General features: G+C 30.3%; 1 protein-coding gene across 1 annotated transcript; it reads left to right on the top strand.

Moving 5' to 3' along the window:
- Window positions 1–257: 257 nt before the first annotated feature.
- LOC132713160 (uncharacterized) lies at window positions 258–15,162 on the top strand. The gene is made up of 7 exons (XM_060695647.1): window positions 258–397; window positions 8,983–9,206; window positions 9,881–9,941; window positions 11,027–11,165; window positions 11,930–12,037; window positions 12,990–13,109; window positions 14,151–15,162. The coding sequence occupies exons 2-7, from the start codon at window positions 9,074–9,076 to the stop codon at window positions 14,388–14,390; spliced, it is 801 nt and encodes a 266-aa protein (XP_060551630.1). The 5' UTR covers window positions 258–397; window positions 8,983–9,073; the 3' UTR covers window positions 14,391–15,162.
- The last annotated feature ends 2,150 nt before the right edge of the window (window positions 15,163–17,312 follow it).

The following is a 17,312-nucleotide window of genomic DNA, read 5'->3' as shown; positions in this document are numbered from 1 at the left end:
ATCCAATAATGATTTTCATTTGAAGAACGCTGATAATTCATTGTAACATGTAACTAAGGATGAAATAAATAAATTAATTTTAATTTATTAATTAGATTAATATAAAAAAATAATATAAGATTATGTATCAAGTGGTTTACAAGTATAAACGTTATATAGCACAATTGTTCTTTTCCGAGTATCACTTATTTCAATATAAAAACATAGCATCATCGGAAATCCCAATTATGCGTACTTTCGACATAAGATCTTCTTATCTGCTTTCTTGGATTTTCTTTTACATTTCCTGATTTATGAAAGCGAAACGTTTGGCCTGAATTATTCTTGAAGTTGGCAATCAGAGAATAGGAAATAAGTGAATTGTGAAGAGTTTTATAAACGCTCGTAAAATATCAAGGTATTAAAGGTTTAAACAATTTTTATAGGAGTAACTGCATGATGGTATTTTACTCAATTTTTATTGGATTAAGTTATGCACATACTTATACTGATATAACTTACACTTTCCCTTTCGCTCAATTTTTATTGGATTAACTCACGGTATTTTACTCAATCTTTATTGGATTAACTTATGGTATTTTGCTCAATTTTTATTGGATTAACTTATGGTATTTTGCTCAATTTTATTGGATTCACTTATGGTATTTTGCTCAATTTTATTGGATTAACCCCACGGTATTTTGCTGCGTTTTTATTGGATTAAGTTATGTTATTTTGAAATCACTATGTATCTGATAAATTTACCATTTTGTTACTTGTGAATTTTTACACTAAAAAATTGATATGTAATTAATGGTCAATTATTTTCACTTGTTAAATGGTGGCTTATTTTACAATACCATGTCAGGTGACAGGCATAATTATCATGATTGAGTGACCGCTAAATCATTTAAGGTGTAGGTCAGAAATAATTCGATACTGACAAATCCCCTTGTTTCCATTGATAAGTTAATTTAACTGCTATGTCGACCTGATGTAATTAATGATTTATCACGCGTGAACGTTTTCGACTGAACACAGCATCCTTAACCGTTGCGTTAATTAAACGTAGATCATTTGTCAGATTTATTCTATTCTGTATTGTCCGAAAGATTTATTCTGCATTATATGTGCATTGGTTGAAAGTTAATTTTTATGACAAATGCGTATCGGGATATATTTTACGTACATATCTTTTAATCTATATTAAAGAAGATTTTCATTCTGTCTAAAAAATGGATTTTATGTTTGAATGAACATTTATCTAAATTATAAAAGAAAGAATATAATATATAAATTATTTGACAATGTGCTGACCGGAACTAAGCGAAGATTACAATTTGTCGTCGTTTTATAAAGACACTAGGCTATACTTAAACTTTGTGTCATATGAACAAAGGAATATATATTTGGTAAGTTTTTCTTAATTTGTATTTATCATTTTGATAACGACGATGATAATATATTCATTTGAAGTCCAATACTTCAGGTTTTTTTTTATAGATACGTGTATTACATTTGTATATAGTACACAATATGTTAATGTGCGTTTTCTTTATAATATCATAAATTTAACTGTTTATAAATACAGTCTGCACTGCTTTCAGGAAATGAAAGGAAATTTTGGGAAATACAGTTAATTTTGCACGGGTGCAATCATTCAAATGACCTTCATCATTATATTTTTATCAGATTAGACTATACACAGCTCAAAAGTACCATCTGGTAACTTTCGGTAAAAAGGAATAAAAACTTCGTAAAATACGAGTATGTAATACGTTCTTTCTATGATATAACATATAGATTTGATATAAATTGCTTGAAAAATATTTTTTTTTTGGTAATTACGATGTAGAGCTCTATTATTTACTGAATTGAATTATTCCTAACCTACGTATGTTTCAAGATGCAAGATTTTGTTTCATACCCCCAAGTTTTATTTAAAAATTATGTAGTTACTGAATACAAATTACTTTTACAATAACATTTTTATATTATAAAGAATACATATACATTGTATTTCAATATATGTTTGTAAAAAATAATATGTAATGTATAACAATATCAGTATATGAAAACAATCAATTATTCGCTCTATCACGTAATACATTTGCGTTGATAATCTGTTAACAGTTCCATGCTTAGAATTTTTATTAAAAATATAAATTTATATAAAGTAGGCCAAGAGCAATAATATTTTGGTAAATGTTCTTTCCTTATTTCCATATAAAATGGACATCTGATCTCTGTCAATATTCATAAATCTACCTTCTTCTATCATAAGTCTATGTGCTGAGCATGTAATTTTTTTTTTAAAAAATACTCTTTCATTTTTTATTAGATGAGATTGTTACCGGCGATGTTTTTATTATTTTTTTATCTAATTATCTAATAATGATTAATTGTATCTGTTGGATGAAATTTTGATTATTTATATTTAACGTGCGAAGCATGCAAAACATCTTAATTTGTCGTTTCATTTTCCTGTAAGATACATTTATACTATAATGATCTTCATTGTATTATAAGGTGTATATTTCCGTTTAATGCGTTCAGATGATGGGAGTTTTTGATAGAGATTTAGCAATTAACATTTACCTATTTACGGACGCTAGTTTTTTGCGGTCTACAGCGATGGGTCATCAGCATACAAATGTACACAATGCAAAATCTATTAGCTATTTCGCACAAATCAATTTTAGAATAAAAATGGCCTCTTTTTTAATCTCCTGAAAAGTATTCAACATAAGGAGTTAGCATGCATTTCTGGAATACATGTATTTGTGTAACATATGCATCAACCATCACATGTTAATTGTCAAGGCGTGAACTTAAAGAAGTAGATTGTACTATTACATCTGTAATCATCAGCTTACAGAATTTCTTAAATGGTACTATTTCGGCTTCCATATTTTAAACTGTCCGTTCATCATTAATTTTTAATTTATCAAGATGAAAATTTAAAGTTGTTCAGCAAGTAGTATAAAGAGTCTGGTCAGACTGCACGGATTTGTTTAGGCTGTCCTGGCTCTATACTGGAGGTAAAGGCTAATCACATTTGCGGTTCCATTTGGATAACGGATAAATGTTTACCTATTTATGATCTGAAATAGAAAATAAAAAAAGCCCGACCGGTTGAATTATTTACTCAAATGAAGTTGCTCTAATTTATATTAAAGATATTCTTCACCAGCCAGCATGTACATAAATTGTTCGTGTATATCTTAGATTTTTCGGAGGTTACGTTGCACTTACTACTTATGGCTTATTTTTAGGATCTATTTGGCTGTATATATTTTCTTTAAATGTTATAATGTGTGTTAGTTGTCTTTTTAAAATTGATAAAAAAATATATTTATTTGCCCATAGCAAAAAAGTCGACTATGGTGTTAAAATAGCCAAAGTTGGCATTTACGATTTAAGCTTTCACTGTGATCGATAGTTAACCCGCCTGTATCCGTGGTTCTTTTTTTCCCTTCTTTTTCTTAACGGAAATTTTTTAACAAGTAGCTGTCAATTATGTCAGAGTTAATTAACGTTTGATAAGAATATTTCTGTTTCCTGAATACCGGATAAACTTTAATGAATATTAAGTTTTTCATGAAAAAAAATTGCTTGTGTTTTATTTACTCCGGCATTTGTAAACGATTAAACGTGTACTAAATACAACGAATCATTTTAATATTATAAATAAAACTTGTCACATACAAAATAAAAAAAATACAAGAAAAAAACCCACAGAAGTTCAAACAAACAATAACAAAATGAATGGACGAATGAATGAATGAATGAATCAATGAATCAATCAACCACTCAATCAACCAATCGATCACTCAATCAATCAATCAATCAATCAATCAATCAATGGATTGATGGATGGATGGATTGAAACCCCCCCCCCCCAAAAAAAAAAACAAAAATAACAAAAAAAACTAATAAATAAATGAAAACAAACAACAACAAAAAACAAAACCGACAACAATAAAAGAATTATTTGGACACATGATTATGGCACCTGGATATTTCATTATTTCGTAAATATACCGACGGATGAATGAATGAACAGAAACTGGTTCAAAACAAAATTACACTCAAAATATAAACAATACAGTTTTTATTTGTTTTTTTCTGTTGTTTTTTTCAGCCAATGAATGCATTTTTCTACAAACACTGCTTCTTTGTCACAGACTTTTCATAACACTAGTAGCAGTAGCAGAATTTTAGATCTTAATTCAGATAACGTCAGTAGTTATTTCACACACCTTTTTCTTAATGATGTCTATACCTAATATACAATAGCTCCATTGTTGTTTATGCTTGTTGTTTTCTTTTTCTTCAAAGAGATATTAATATGAATGTAGCGCGTTTTATGATTTTTGTAATGAAAAAAGAAACAACATCAAAACTGCACCATTGTTGTTTATGCTTGCTGTTTTCTTTTTCATCAAAGAGATATGGATATAAATGCAGCACATTTATGATTTGCAAGTAAAAAAAAACTGCATTCATTAATTTCGTACCATTCGACTTTGTGAAGCGGCAGATTATGCCTCAGAAATCCATATCTATATAAAAAAGAAATGGCATAAATGTGTTTAATAATGCATTAAAGTGGATTTAGAGCATATAATATGTTTATATAAGATGTTTAATAGCTGAAGAAAGTAGCGCTGAATTTGCAGTAATGTGTCGTTAAGGTAGCGAAATGTAAAGACTTCCATACAAAATACTAATTTACTATAATTATAGCAATTGCCAACAAAGCAAAAATAGCTCATTTTTATGGCAAATAAGTATTTTTTTTTTGAAAACTGTACCAAAAATAAAAAGGTTTTGAGAAATAAAAGTGATAGCATTTCTGAGTCATATTGGGCCTTTAAGCAAGTGAACCATATCATTTTGGAATGTATATTATATTTTCATCTGAAAAAAATAATTGACCGTCATGTATTCAATGTTCTTATCTTTGAGCATAACTTTTTATTGCGTTCCAATAAGAAATGTGTTAATTCCCAGCCTGTCTATCTCTGACTTGAGTTCAACTCATCTAAATTAACTTTATGTATATATATTTATATATTGGAGATGAACCGTTACATTCTGTTTACATTTCGGCAGCTGTTTCTATGGTAAAGTAAAACATTTTTCATTTATAAATGTGGGGTAAAAAACCACCTGGACGGATGGGATATTTACGGAAGAGCATTAGTGCCAGGTGTATGTTTTTTATTAACTCGAAATTTCGAGTTACTAACTCGAAATTTCGACTTACTTATCTCGAAATTTCGAGTTACTAACTCGAAATTTCGACTTACTAATTCGAAATTTCGAGTTACTAACTCGAAATTTCGACTTATTTATCTCGAAATTTCGAGTTACTTATCTCGAAATTTCGACTTAGTAACTCGAAATTTCGACTTATTAACATTACAAGAATGGCCAAAGTTATTAGTTAGATGGTATAAGATATAGTAGGCAGTGCCTTTGAACGATGGAGATGGAGAAACGGATGCCTGGACAAAAACTATTGAAATTTAACTTAAACTTAGTAATGGCATGTACACACCCGACCTAAAAAAACAAGGCTTCCTTTAATTTGTACGTTCAGGCGTTCTTCAGACGTTGTATTGTATCCCATCTGTTCGAACATATCTTTTCACTAATCATATTCTTCTCATCCCTGTAAAAAAACCGATCCTATACTTTACGTGTGAGACATCTGAGGAAAGTATCGCGGCGTGGCCAAAATAGGGCGTGCTGAGGCCGTTGTCAAACTTGTTGGACTGACTATATTTCTTGTAAAATCGGATGCTTTTATATTGTTCCCAACATATATATTATAACAAGTATCACTTTTATCAACTTTTATCAACACAATATGAATCAAAGTATTAGTAAATAATGAATAATGTTACAAAAACATTATTAGTATAAAGAAACGTGACAGACTAACTGGCCTATACACGTCATTTAAAACTTATTTAACACATGATATTGCACAGTTTACAATAGGGTGGGTTTTGGACTTGTTGTTTCTCCATATGATGGTTGTATGTGTGCTTAAGAAAAAGAAACACCGTGTTAACACGGAAATGTGGAAAGTGTGATTTTATACCCCCCCCCCCCCCCTCCACAAAAAAGCGAAGGATATGTTCAGTATGTGTGGACAATTTGACCCTATAAAATTGTTCTGTTAAATAAATGTTAAAGGTGCTCTGTCAATGTGCAACAACTACACACGAAAGAAAGTATCTTGAATTCAATCCTTGCTTTCATCGGCAACCAATGAAAGTCGTGCAATGTAAGTCGAAATTTCGAGTTACTAAGTCGAAATTTCGAGTTAGTAACTCGAAATTTCGAGTTAGTAACTCGAAATTTCGAGATAAGTAACTCGAAATTTCGAGTTAGTAAGTCGAAATTTCGAGTTAGTAAGTCGAAATTTCGAGTTAGTAACTCGAAATTTCGAGATAAGTAACTCGAAATTTCGAGTTAGTAAGTCGAAATTTCGAGTTAGTAACTCGAAATTTCGAGTTAATAAAAAACATACACCTGGCACTAATGCTCTTCCGTAGATATTAAAACGCGTCCAGCGATAAAGAATCTATTTGAAAGTTCTGTGGATTTTTTTTCTCATATCAAAACTGAATATGGTTGCATTGTAAAACCGAGTAAAAATATGGAATACATATATTTGCAGTTTGTGGGTTCGAAACCTTGTGTGACCCACTTGTGGGACTATGTAGTTTGTGCTATATATATTAAACTTAAGAAATATTGAATGGAAATCGTAGATTTAATGATTATTACAAAATAAGATCGAAAATTGTTAATATAATTGATCACGTCAAAGAAATGCCAGAGTATGACTTTCTTCACGAAATTTCTGAGCCAGAAAAATTAAAAGGCTAGCACAATTTTACCTTTGATAAAAAATATACGTTTGTAGTTAACCAGGCCAACAGACGTAGCTTTTCTTGTTGATAATTGGAACTAATCGTGCGCAGAAACAGAAACAAATCAACTCACGGTGTGCACATGGCTTGTACTTATTTTTCTCTGTGAATGATGAATCATTGGAATTTGTAGGATTTTATTCTTAGAAAGTTGGATATGATTGAATATCATTTGTTTTCGGGAGTTTCTTTAGTTGAATTTAACTATTTGTATGACTGACTAATTTCTAAGTCTATACTGAATACATTATACACAAATTTAAGAATAGTGTACGAAGATATTGCATCAACTGTGTTGAATAAGTCGTTTAAAACAATGTACGTTTTGTGATCATTTTGAATATTTCTTCTTAATGTTAACATGACAGAACTTTAACAACCTCTCGACTTATTATTCTCCAAGTGTTAGTTTGGTACGAATGCTCAGATCATTTATATTGATGCAAAGATGAAAAGTGATTGATCACTTTTGGCTTTTAGTAAATTTATTGTATTTAAAAATCAATGACTGTTGTCATTTTAATAATTAGTTTTAATATTAAAATCAAAACAAACTACTGAAAATAGTTGATGTGTAAGATGTTACAATATGCCGAAAATGACAAAGAGAAAATTCATTTTGACCCCTTCTCGCTCACACCCTCGGTCATACCTCAACTGTACCCCACCCCTTTTATTATGTAATTCAACTGGAAATCTACATTCTTGGAATGAAAACTTTAAGAATAGTCACGTAAGCTTTAAATTGTTCTCTTTGTGCTTCAATTCAAATCTAAACTGGTATTTTGTGTAAAATTTGGAAACTAATAGTGTTTCGTAATACACACAACTGATTGTTTTTTTTTTCTTTTCATATGAATATGTACATGTAGTACAAAGATAACATCCTTGTTTACAAGACTATATCATTAGATTATTAAGTTGTTCTTCCTCATTCTTCGTTTTCAGGGTCCTCAAAAGTTCACGATATCTTTATGTATGCAATTGACAAATCCTTAGATTCCAAGTTCAGTTTGGTTATAAAGTATTATTTTTGTTTCATCTTTTACAATAGAAATATTCGCGAATATAATATAAGAAAACCACTTAACAAATTTATATTTTTTATCTAATTTAACTCTACTTGAATGTTTTTAATCCATAGTTTATACTTCAATTGTTAAAGATCCTGTAGGTTGTGATCAAAGTGGTAAACCACACTTAGTAAAATTATATATATGTACAAAATTATGCAAATAAAACAGTTTTCAAACATCGAAGAATATGTAAAATATGTACTGCAAATGTTAGTGCATATTACAATGTATATGTGTAATCATTAAAATACATTTGTATATGCATTCATTTCTTATTGTAAATGTTCAATTCGGATATATCTTTATAAATAATGCTTTTTGGAGCCTACAATATTGACAAATCTTATATTGAGCATCATATTTACGATTTAAAACCAAAAAAAAATGTGTTACAGGATCTTTCAAAAAAATCTTATTCTTACACCATTTTAATATGCTGGCTGCACCTAGGACATTTGACCCCAAATTAAAAATCTTATTAGACGTTTGCAACTCAGTTGATGTTTCGAGGTGGACATTTGGCTTTCAAATAAATTGGGGAAGGGATGTCGCGGCATATATCCCCGAATCTCCAATATTTCATTTTCATCTCGTACACAGCTGCTAGAGCATCGTCCAATATAGGTTCTCGTCTCATAAAATTCAGAATTGTACTCTACAATGTATAGTAAACCCATAATATCATATTGAACTACACAAAGCGAGAGTACACTCGTGCAATAACTTAAGTTCTGCTTTGTTAGAATTTCAGTTTGTCTGCATGTCTGTCATACGAGCATGCATTTATTTTTAGTAATAACCTTTTTTGACATGTTGTAACGGCATAACATTACAGTGATATCTTCTTGGCTTACAATACAATACTAACAATACGATATAGAATTCTGGTATTACAAAAGCCACATAAGTGAATCCCTCAACTTAGTGGTGCATTTCTTGGATATATTTCTAAATAATTATCTGTATATTTTCAGGTAGATCAATGCTATTCCCGTTTGATGGGTCAGTTTACTGGTTGACAAATACAAAGTAAAAACTCTGGTAGGAGTGCACCATTTGTGTGACATGCCTTTAAGCGATGCAGATTGCGTTGCAACTTACAAAATTCTGATGCTAGGAGACTCCTCGGTCGGTAAATCAGCGTTACTGAGATGCTTGAGTGGTCGAGATTTTCAGGATAAACTGCTGCCGACAATTGGTAAAAATCATGTCTACAATTGGTAAAATGTCGACAGTTGGTTAAAATATAATGTCTACAGTTAGTAATAATTATGTCTACAATTGGTAAAAATAATGTCGACGGTTGGTTCAAATATTATGTCTACAATTGGAAAAAATAAGGCCGACAATTGGTAAAAATATTGCCGAAAATTGTTAAAAATAATGCCGAAAATTGGTAAAAATAATGCCGACAGTTGATAAAAATAATGCCGACAGTTGGTAAAAATAATGCCGTCAATTGGTAAAAATAACTTTATATAACTCCAGTTTGCACTATTATCGTGTATATACATGTATATGATTAATATTTTAAAACTTGAATTGTACTTCTGAGCTTGTACAGTTGATTCTGTCATACATGTTAATCTTATGGTTTAGAAGTATTACTTATTGACATAATAGTATCAGGATAAACATCTGAATATCTAAGTGAAAAGTTCTTCGAATCTTCAAGCACGGACAATGTGATATGTCACTTTATATTTGTAAATTAAAGATAAATGTTAGTTGGTATTGTTTTGGTTTTAATTAACAAAAAAGCTGGACATAAATCCATGCAATAATAAGTAAATATTTTAACTAATATTGTTCAGTTATTTCTTTCAATACATTGGGAAAGTTTTGTAACTATTTTTAGTTTTTTTATTACAGCACCGGACTTCGTGAAACGAAAGTTTGAGGTTGATGGGGCTTTAATTGAACTCCAAATTTGGTAAGTACATTATCTATAAACGTGTACCGACTGATTAATTAATATTGTTTAGTATACATGTTACTGTTAACATATTTACAAGACTCTTTTTGTCCCCATCCCGAAGAGAGTCGTCAAATTTTTAATTTGTCTGTCCGTCTGTGTGTGCATACATTTGGGCTTTCTGACGCTCTTGTAAAAATATTAAAGTAACAGTATTTTTTGCCTGTTATTTGTTCTGTAAAAGTTTCATGTGGCTAATAATGGTCCAATGTAGCGAAAAAGAACAACAATATAGCAACATGAAACCCATATGTTACAATATTTGTTTGTCTGCTTTTTGTCCGGTCCATGATTTGGTCATTTATGGATTGATTTTAAAATAATTTTCAATAAATGCTCTGCGCACATACAGAGACAGTGTTGCGTGTGTAGTCAGTTTCATAAGTTTATACATGTACATGTACTTCCAAAATCATGATTTGAATTGTTCATAAAAGTGCATTTAAGGTCGTGTCAAGTTCACAGTTTTGTCATTCCTTTGAAATTACTCGGCATAAACGTCCAGTCATGATATGATTGTGAATAGATGGTCGTGATAGGTCCATGTCTTTGTCATTTATAGATTGAAATTTGAAATAATTATGCAGAAATGCATAGAACATTTGGCCGATGTGTCACACGCAAATCTCAGGTTTTAGGCTCAAAAATCAAGGTCAATGTCGCAAATAGCGAAGAGACGAAAAGATGATGTGCGAAAAACCGACGATACGATGCGAGAACACATTTATTTCGCAGTTGGCAGTCGCTTCGGTATATGTATATCGTCTTGTCGCTCCAATGGCTTATCGTTTCGGCATTTCAAGTATATATAAGAGATCGCAGATCTCTGCGAAGAAACATTTGCCCCAACGGAACTCTGTGGACTAAAGTAATCTTTCGATCAAACGTCGGAGCATCAGACTTCTACTGAACTTATCTTCAGTAATTTATAGTTCAAGTCCTAATTAATTTAAACACTTCACAAATATTTGTTACCTTTTGTTATTGGTATTTTGACATTTAAGCACTTGATCTTGTGTATCTGTTGATATTTGTATTTCCAGGGATACTGCTGGCCAGGAAAGATTCCATTCTGTCAACAGATGGCAGTACAAAGACGTCAAAGGTGTTTTTATGGTGTATGACGTCACTAATAAGTCAACATTTTCCCATTTATCATATTGGATTCGTAGCGTTAACGAAGTAATTGTTTTGGAATGTACATATATGAAGTTAGAAAACATTTCTTCAATATCACCTTGAAAATTAAAGGCCAATAATGCCTCAGAAATGCTATAAATTTTATTTATCAAAAACTTTTTTTATTTTTTGATATTGTTCGTTCTACAGTTTCCAAGAAATACTCAGTTTCCATATGAACATGTACATGAACAACATTTGTCTATTGTTACTCTGTTGGCAGTGGGTATAATTATAGTGAATAAGTATTTTGTATGGATGTTTACATTTTGCTATCTTTACACGTTCAGTGCTAATTTCTTCAGTTGTAAACATGAAACATGCTCTAAATTCATTTAAAAAAACTTAATTATAAAATTTTAAAGAATGAAAAATATAGATTTTAAAGCATAATGTGCCTTTAAAATCTGTTTCCCAAATATAGACGACTTTCTCAAAAGACATTAAGACTAGAGCTAAAATAAGTTGAACGATATTAATTATGAAGATGATAATATTCACTAAAAATGATAGTTTGCTTTAATAAATAAACAACACTACTAGAAGATAAAAAAGTTACATTATATAACCGTAAAAAAATTATTCTTAATGCATGAAACCGAGCGAAGAAATTTATTCAATCCAACCCAAGTGACAGGCTGTCCGCCATTTTTTAAAAAAAAGTTTTGCATTTGACCCAATGGAAGTTAAATTACTTCATAGGTTGATAATTTTTTTTAGTTTCTCTAATTATTAATGTTTTGTTGTTGTTGTTGTTTATCTTTTAGGATATAGCACAGACACACAACAAATATGAAGTTGTTCCAATTATTCTACTAGCAAACAAATGTGATCTCCAGACACAAAGAAAAGTCCAGACAAAGGACGGGTTGAAGGTAGTTTTTTTTTTCGAAACATCTAAATAATTCTATTTACTGAGAATTAAAAAACTGTCATGTATAGTTGTTCTGGGGCTATCATTCGTCGGTCTGTTTAAATATATTTTATTTAGCAAATTTACAAGCATGTGTTACACATGTAAATATGGATTGGAAAACAGGCATAACACTTATATTAATTCTTTTCCATGAATGTCCTTGTTTAATTGTAAATATCTGCTTCACTAACTAATGTCTATACAAGTGTAAAATGTTCAAGTTTTCGATCAACAAGAATAACTAGGAAGAAAATAAATTTGGAGTTCAAAACAAAAAAAAATATTGCTAAATTTTGAATTTAACCATGTTAGTTCAAATCCGCAAGTAAAATTAAACTTCTTTATGGGACAAATGGGCCTATGGTTATACAGTATTTCACACCCCACTTGTGCTTTGAATACTACATTGTCGGCACCTATAAATGTTTCCTTCGTCATCAGAAATTTGATGTTCGTTTTGTGGTAACAAGTAAAAATTTACAAGTTATACAATTGCATATACAACTGTAAAGACGGGTTAAGGTCCATTGCATAAAATCATCGAGTCAGCGCAATTGATTTTTAAACATTACAAATCATAGTTATATAATAGAGAAACATCTTTAAATCTTGTTTTTTTACATAAAATAATTAAAAGAAAACCTTGTCCGTTATAATGCCTTCCATTTTTATGACGAACATCGTACCAAGGCCACCTATACAAAGATGTATTTGACGAAATACACTAATTATTATAATATAATACATAGTACGCATTATAATACATATGTTTGTACAAAGAAGGGATATGAAATTTAAATGGATGTTACATTTTGCGATTTGAACTCATCATCTACAGATTAATCATGAGTACAAAGTATTTAGTAACATAGTAAAACTAATTTATTCAAAATAATGTTGTTTTTTTTCAGTTAGCAGATAGCGAGCTTGCATCTGGTTATTACGAGACGAGCGCGAAAACAGACCAGAATGTGTTTGAGGCCTTCCATAAAATGGCATATTGTGTAACTGAAATATGCAATCCGAATGTGGTACGCTAGCATTGTTGTTGTTGTTTTTTGTTGTTGTTGTTTTTTCGTTGTTGTTTCTTTTTACTTTTTATATCATATTTATAGAATATTGTACGTAGACCACTTTAAAACATGTATGATAAGTAGATATGCTGTAAAAATAGTTTAACGATGTCTTCCTGGTACAATTATTTTTTTTCATTAAATGTTATATTTGATATACAGTATTATCGTCTTGTACTTATTAAAAGAAATGTTCCATACACGGTTTGTAGCGGTATATCCTTGTCCGCTTAATCATAATAAGTTAATCTCAACAGCCACTCAAGCCTGGTTGTTCAGTACACAGATTGTCTGTAAAAGCCGTTGTAAATGATATATAGACAAAAAAATACAAATGAAAAAAAAATATTATGAAAATATTCATAAAAAATATGCAACTATTATCTGTAATTATTCTAGATTGCATCTAATTTCACAAAACTTGATAAAAATGTAAACAGGTACAAAGTCATCTCTTACTTAAAACTGTTTATATATAATCGATAAGATCATTGTTCGGACCTTAAAAAAGGAAGTTAAATAAAAAGATTCAAAATCATGTAAAAACAAAACAAAACAAAGAAGATGGCAGACCTAGCAAAATGGAAAAATAACTTCCGAAAAGATTAAAGTTTTAACCATGTTAATAAAGCTGCTTGCCTCCAGATTAGCCAAAACATTTCATGATAACTAAACTTGTAAAAAATGTTCTAAGGTTTTAAGAACAATAAAAAGATTTAAAATTCATGTAATAATTCACATGTTATGTGCGATTTTACAGTATTTATCACCATATTTCTACTGCAGTAAGGGCTATTTTTGCTTATTTCGACCTCTTTTTGGAATTTAAATGAATTGCAAGTACTGTTTGCAATGTGTAAATCATTTTCTTTTCTCATCACACAATATAATACTTTTAAATACATTTTTTTCATGAAAATTAGCATGATTCTGGAGGCATGTTGCTTTAAGCTTTGTTTCTCTTTGGGCCATTTGAAAACATCTTTCCGTTTAATTCAGATGAAGAGCTACTACCCTAACATGATACGAGAACAACCAACTATGTTCGCACCTGTAGAGGAAACACAACTGTATCCTGTTGTACGCGCCAACATGACCACCAATACAGTCAGAATCGAATGGGTAAAAATGAACCATAAACATTTCTCAAAACAATCTAAAGTCTATGGAAAAAAGAACTTTTTAAAGTTGAAGTCAAAGAAACGGAAATGGAAGTTCACATGTTGCTGTTTTTCATAGACTGAGACAAATGTGTTACTTTTGTTGTTAATTTTTTAATGTACCAAAACAAACAACAACATCGACCCCTTTCCGAAGTTTGAAGGAAAGGACCGAAAAGACAATAAAATTTGACACAAATAACGGAGATATAATTATATCATTATTTATACTTAAAAATGAAATATTGAGAAACATTGATGAAATAAATGCGTATTTTCAGTTTCCGTATTTTCACTTTAAAAATTATTTTTCAGCGGTAAATAATTCATTTTGTTCAATTTGAGTTATAATGAAACATACTGGTCCGTTTATACTTACCGTGGTGCTCATTTCACCTTCATCTCACACAATACTTATGAATTTGATATTGATGTTTGATATTTTCTATTACTAGAAAACAACGCTTTCCTGGACAAAATGTGTTGCACAACATCTGAACACATTGTAATTTATCTTAGTAAAACATTAAACGATTTCATTCAAGATTCTCTAAGAGGAAATCTTGTGTTTTCATGATAATGATAGTTTATTGTACATCCTTGTTTTATTGTATATCAGTGAAAATATATATTAAAACAAAAAATGTATATATGTATATTTTAGTGGATGGCTAAAAGAATTTTCTAAAAAATAAATTGATTATATTTGAGATATGCTTTACATATGTACATAAAGAATTTGTTGTTTTTTTGTATTTATACAGCCAATATATGCTTGTTTGTCTGATTTTGTATATTAACAATTTCTATTGGTGAATATATTTTTATATGTCATAAAACTAAGAATAGTGTATTGTTGTTGTTGTTGTTGTTGTTGTTTCTTCAAGAAAATGTATCTACAGACTGCTCGTTGTTGCTTCCTTTTGCTGAAATCCTAATGAACATTGATCTTCACGTAGGTAACTCACAATAGGTTCCAATCGGAAAGAAATCAAAGCACAGAAGGAGCTGAATTTGTTTGGGTCTCAGAATGTCGGAAAGGTGAAGGTTGTGAGATTATAAACCAATTTGTTTTTGTATAGTGCCACCAATGCTTTCGTGCGTTTTAATTGTAGTAAATTGGCTATAAGATTAATTGCAACACTGATATTCAATCCAATGTTTATTTGACTTAAACAATTTGAAAAAAAAACTGAGTGGCCTTAACTGTGATTCGAACTCCAAACCCCTCGGCCACGGTGAATCTATATATTAACGGCCTGAAGAAAACCATAATATTCTAAATTAGGGTTTGTAACGACGCTAACTGTTGTTTAACACTTGTGTAAATAATCATGGCGCGTACTAGCATGTATATCTATAAAAAATAAAACAATATTAGAAATCTTCGACCATTCGGGAATTATTTTGCTTGAAAATTAATGCGCCTGTCATTTGACCATCTTAACGCAGTGATCTCCCCTGAATTTTTCGGCTTTAGTGTACATATAAAGGGAAGTAACCGCTTCAAAAAAGCGGACTACTTTCGGCATTTGCAATTAACAGCATTAGAGTCTGAAATTTCGCTACCATTATTTGTTTGGTCTGACGACCCAAACAAATAAAAACTACAAGCAGGTACAGGGTAGTCCTTGAGGGTGTTCCTCTTATATCTTTGAGAGTTTCCCAAATTATATCGGGATCAGGATTATTCAGGATTTAATATAAAAGAAAAGAGATATCCGACTGCATATTGTAAAACATAATAAGTTTGTGTGAAGTTTGTTTAATCCTGATGTCCACATTCATTTTAAATATTATTAATAATTCACATTCGTATTGGGTACAATTACACCAAGGCATATGACTATATTCCAAAATTGATCTTTTGAATGCAATGTAAATAATTTTTTCAAGAGAGAAATTCAATTTATACATAATGTTGACCATGTCCGAAGTTTAATATGTGATGAATTTAATATGTATATGCCATGTATAATCATCGAAAAGGAAGACGCCAATGTGTGAACTTCTGGAATCATTGTAAAAAGGGACGATTCTGACGGTTTTGCTTTCTGGTTACAAGAAGTGATTCCGATTTCGACTGAGTAAATAATTATCATTTTAATAATATATTTATTTAGAGAAGGTATCACATTAAGAATATATCATCTATCTATAATAAGCTATCATATATATCTTATTTCCAATGTGGCCTTCTGAAATAGAAAACCAAAACAACAGAACATTCATATAGGAACAAACATATAATGACTTAAAACATGTATAATATGTGTAATTTCTAGAATAAGATAACTGAATTTGTTTATTAAACTATTCACAATGTTGTAGCTTTTATTGGTGATAATCTAGAAATTGATCTGTAGACACTCTTTTTGAGTCCGGAGAAAATATATCAAAAGTATTAAATGATACTCACTATTTCTGTCTATTTATACATGTTCAACTATTCCAGAAAGACTTGTAAGAGGTTAATGAACGATTTTATTTCGCCTACCATGTCATTTATAAAATATTAATAAAGATTAAAGGGCCAGTATAGAGATGTTGAGATGCTCCTGCTTAAACAAGAGTAGTATGTCCTTCGTTTTCTGTCAGAGAGGTTATCTTCTGACAAAAGCAATAAAGATCCTGATATGAAAGGAGACCTTTGTTGAATGCTTTACTAATGTCAAAGATAATTTCTCGAACGTAAGGGCTTCACAAAGAGAGTCGTCGATGAGTACCAATACAGTTTTGTGAAGAAATAAAAACGTTGATCTTTTTGCACAGTTATGACCGTACGTATTATTTCCGGCAAACCGATCTATGGCTAAAGAAAATATGTGAACATTTTCAAGTTAATTGTACTTATTATGTCACCACAGAGCTTATTTAATGCATTACAATATATTATCTTAGAAACAAAAACAACAAAAAACGTACTTTTTTCTGAAGAAGATTAAACGTCGAAAGCTAAAGAAAAGCGTTTGTTTTCATTGAACTGATTATATAATATATT

Source organism: Ruditapes philippinarum, unplaced genomic scaffold (assembly GCF_026571515.1).
Source record: "Ruditapes philippinarum isolate M1 unplaced genomic scaffold, ASM2657151v2 ctg312_1_1_1_1, whole genome shotgun sequence".
Taxonomy (NCBI): domain Eukaryota; kingdom Metazoa; phylum Mollusca; class Bivalvia; order Venerida; family Veneridae; genus Ruditapes; species Ruditapes philippinarum.
This window is presented reverse-complemented; position numbering and strand designations above follow the sequence as displayed.